This window comes from Convolutriloba macropyga, chromosome 5, assembly GCF_964194025.1.
Source record: "Convolutriloba macropyga chromosome 5, txConMacr16.3, whole genome shotgun sequence".
NCBI lineage: Eukaryota > Metazoa > Xenacoelomorpha > Acoela > Convolutidae > Convolutriloba > Convolutriloba macropyga.
Genome location: NC_134472.1, coordinates 61729048 through 61733669, shown reverse-complemented (window position 1 = coordinate 61733669; position 4622 = coordinate 61729048). Strand labels below are relative to the sequence as shown.

Sequence of the window (4622 nt, the reverse complement as noted above, 5' to 3'; positions counted from 1 at the left end):
TTTACAGACATCATTTGCTTAATGATTTCTTTCTGATGAGTATGGTTTCCTTCTGTGCAACTGTGAAAAGTGAAAGTGCAAAGATCTGCTCTTTAACACAGAAAAATGTGCTTCAGCGCAAATTGTTGCCAACAAATGTTACGTCTGTAAAGCATCACAAACCTTTACGAGGTCGATTTATTATACATGCATCTCCCAAGCCGTAATTTTTTAAAACAAAAATTAGATTTTCGTCAGTTGTGCAATTAAAAGGGTTTGACCAAATGTTATAGTAAACATGTAACCTCCTGCGTTGAAACTTTGCTCTGCATCTGTGCAATTTTGCTAGTGCTGTAATCGCTTGCATGTTGCAACACCAACTGTTTTATTTGACTCTCGTGGGCTGCAACCAGACCAGCTGCCTGTTTGGCTTGTGCTTCTTTCTCATTGGCCAGTTGGGTGTCTAATTCAGCCAATCTCGATTCAAGGATCTTCAATTGGTCTTGATAAGTACACTCCAGCCTTTCGACCTAAATAAACAGTCCATTCTTAACAAGCCTTTACAAATATGCTGAGTATTTGAGACTATCAACTGCTCGTGGACCAACTCTGCTCATAAGTTCAACAAATTTAGATAAAAAGTCAGCTTCGCTGTTCTAAGAAGCTCACTTCTCTGCATAAGAGACTGTTGATGTTGATGTTTCAATAGTAGAGGTTGAAGAAAGGAGATTGATAGCTTAATTTATCTACTTGTTCCTTTTGTAGTATACCTGTCATATTATTGATTTCGATCCTGTACTGTCATTATACATAGGTTCTCTTGATATTAAATTTATTTATGTTATTGATAGAATTAAAAACAAAACTCAATGATTTAAGACGTCAAAATTTACCACGTGTTGTTTTTATTCTAAGTTTTTTTGCATTTCTTTTAATTCTCAAATAGACTACAGTCAATTCCATTGAGGCATGCAGATCGCTCAAAATGTAGCTGGCAAAATTCCGGAAAATAATCGCGGAAAATGATGACCCGCTTAACGCATATCGGGACGGAAACAGAGAAGATGACAGAATTGATTTCTAAGTGTCAAAAACTGTTGGTTTGCAGTTTCAATTAGATTCAAAAGCTATATTTTTTCAGCTTAAGTTTAAACATACCCGGCAGATTGCCGGAAAATAGCCGCAGTTGATTCCCATAACTCTATTGGGATTGAAAGAAAAGAAAATATCAACAAAAATTGATTTTTGTACAAAAAAATTTTTAAAAGCGATTTATTTTGATGTCATTTTGTAGTTGAACATACTCCTGTCTCTCAGTGAGAGGCTACAGGGTCTAGTATCAATACCAATAAGCATTATAGATAGTAACTAAAACTTATGAGAACGAAGTTCAAGTACCGGGCATCTAAAAATGGGCTTTATGGGTTTATCCCGTTTCTATTTCTGACTTTGATTTCTTTATACTGACTCTCTCCATTTTGAATTGCTTTGCTGGGCAGCTGCTGTTTAAAAGGACTTTGAGCAGAATGACAGAAGAGTGAAACTAGCCCAGAGAAGTCAAAAAGATTTCACGCAAAATGTCGAAAAAGCGGCAAAATGGGTAAAGCGAAAAGTTCGACGAAGTAAAAAAAAAAGGAGCGCTATAAGAGCCGGCTGAGAAGATGAGGGCGTCTATTATTACCCTAATGCACTATGATTTAATGACCGGGCTTTATCGGTTTATCCCGTTTCTCTTGATTTCGCTCTTTCAACCTTGACCGTATTAACTACATTGCGTAATCAAATGAGTAAAAGAAACTCAAAACAATTCAGTTGAAACATCGAGTGAGGTAAATCAGGAGTCAAACGTGAAAGTTTTGACAAATGTGAATCGAAAACGTAACAGAAGGGTGAAACAAATTTACAAAACATAGTAAGGCCGGTGCTGAAAATCAATCTAACAAATTGAACGACCTAATCACCTGTCAGCATATATCTTTTCAGCAAAATCAAACTATGACAGTCAACAAAGCTCATGACCCTATATGTACAATTAGAAACAAAAAAATTAAATGCAATCAAAAATTTTCCTTTTCCCAGATCTAGTGTTTCAGAATCAGCAAAAATAGCAAAAACTTATGAAAATATTAAAATTACGCTTCCTTACAATGAGTAAACGATACCACAACCTTACGCCAAATGAAAAACAAATAGAAACTCTTTGAAGGTCGATGGCGTCAGAGTAGGAAAAGATATGACTACCTGCCAAATCCCTATCAGCATACCAGAAAACTAAAAATACCAAACAACCAGCTAACGTCGGGCGAATTGCTCTCGAACGAACGCTGGCGAGCAGTTGGCATCGTCAGTAGCTAACCACGGTTTAGTGAGGCTAGCTTTAGCTTGTTTGAAGGGGGCTGACGGGGGAGGGGTGAGAAACATGGGGGAAACGGCAACCTCTAAGAACCTAACCTCCCTTCACGCCAAAAGTATAAGTCTTCAAAACAATTTCTGTGAATCTCATACTTGAAAACTAGTGAGCTGAAAGGTTCTAAGATGCCCGCTGGGCACTACCTGTTTATCCCGTTTTTGAGGACGAAAAGTCAAATTGGTCGGACGAAGAATCGGTCAAGCAAAAAAATTGCATAAAAAAGACCAACAGGACATATTATTGCTGCAAAATTTGTTTGAGCAATTCAAAATGCTCTTCAGAACTTCTAATAGGTAAAGGCATAACAGGAATAAACATGAAGTCAACATGCACAAAGTCACTTAAACAATTCGAAAACAAACGGTATCTTACTCAAAAACGCTAGCTAAAAGTTAAAACTAATAAATTGCCAACAACAAAGCCCTAATATAAGGCCAATGAGAACTGTTAGTTTTGAGATTAAGCGATAAGACCAGAAGAAAAGCCGTCAGCGATAAAAAATGCAAGACTCAGAAATCAACCATTACTTTTCAAAAAGAAAGTGTCAAAGTGAAAGAACGGTTGCTAAGCATTCATCAATTACCTGTGCAACATGTGTCTTATTGTTAGCCCGTGAAACCAGTCATTAACGATACAATGATAAAAAAAGACGAAAAATAAACAAAACCCGCAAAAACACATGATTTGTCGATCACTACTGGATTCTCATCGCCCATAAGCACTCTAATGGATAAGAAAACTCAAAAGCAAATACTCCTTCGGGTCGTAAAAACCAAAATGGCCACAAAACAGGTACATTCAACTTGAACTAAACATAAACTTACTAACGTCACAGGAATTGCTCTCGAACGACATGCCGGATAATTTAATTTATCGGGATTGTAGCCTAAAAATGTTTTATGGTTTCAAAAACCCCGGACCTTCAGGATATCAATCTGGCCTCGTATCCACTAACCTGCAATGGCTTACAATTGCCTAATTCGCTCACAATTGCCTTCATATTAGCAAACGTTTTTTCGAAACGAGCGCAATTTAGATCACTCAACATCAAAAACTCAAGCGTGAAAAGGTCATTCAAGATTTCATGAAAATTCTCTAACAAAAGCGCAAAATCGATCAAGATGAAAATGGTACATAAACAAAAAGACACGTATTTGAAATAATAGCCTCTAACTTCGTTCAAGAACAATTAACACCTATTAAATCACTTTGAAAAATTTCAGAATGACAAACTGCAAAATGGAATATGAACCAGGAACGGATTTCGGAGAGACATAATTATGCAATTCTCAGGAAATTTAGTTCGAAGTCTTAAAATTCAAATTTAATTAAGCACAAGTGTCGAACCTTTATTTTGAGTTGTTCATTCTCGGTGGCCAAGTCGTGAGCACTGACAACTGCTCCTGAGAATTCGGAGGGGTTGTACTCCTTGGAAGAGTGTGATTCCTCCTGCAAAACTGGGATCTCAACTGGACCTTCATTAGTTGCAGCTGCAGTTGATGAGACGTCTGGAAGCGTTTTCTTGTTTTCAGAGTTCTTCAGAATGCCTGAAAACAATTGAGACATTCAGCAGTCAGTAACGACCACATGAATCAAAACATAAATATCGGTTAAAAAATGTTTTAGTTAAAACCAAAAAGCAAAGTTTTCAAATGTGCAATAATAGGACAACACTATTCAAATAGTAGTATGCAATGATTGGCTATGACGCCAACTTCCAATCAATGATTCTCTAACATCGCAGTAGCTTTTGTCAGAACTTTGAGCAATTTCAAAAAGAACCAGTTTGAAAGATCAGTTTCTTTAAGTTTGATTTCAGAAACTTTATATTGAAGCTTATTCATTTACTATAAAAGTGAGTATTCATTGTATAAGACTCCTTGAAGAACAGGAACTGACAAAACATTGTACTGTAACAATACAATACGGCGGAAATAAATAAAGAGCAAAATTGACTGACGTTATGAGACGTTGTCTCTGGCGTCATCAGAGACAATATCTAAATAACCAGAGTAACCTGATTTTAACAATCAGACAATAGAGAGCATCGCTTTTGCATTAACTCAACAAAAGAATTCCTAAATTAATTGCACTTTAAAATGTAACAAACTCGTCCTTGTAGTGAAAATGAACAAACAATAGTACCACTCTAACTTCTGATAAACACAAAATTACCGTTACGATATTTGATCTAGCTTCGGAACAAACAAACACTAAACCAAGTTGATTTGTT

General features: G+C 36.4%; 1 protein-coding gene across 1 annotated transcript in view; it reads right to left on the bottom strand.

Annotated features, from left to right (window-relative positions):
* The window catches only part of LOC142339527 (uncharacterized), a 158451-nt gene that overhangs the window by 6846 nt on the left and 146983 nt on the right, over window positions 1-4622 (bottom strand). The window contains exons 18-19 of the mRNA XM_075389630.1: window positions 3737-3936; window positions 285-509 (exon numbers count right to left, since the gene is read on the bottom strand). Of these exons, the coding sequence (XP_075245745.1) occupies window positions 285-509; window positions 3737-3936 (425 nt within the window). The remainder of the gene's footprint in view (window positions 1-284; window positions 510-3736; window positions 3937-4622) is intronic.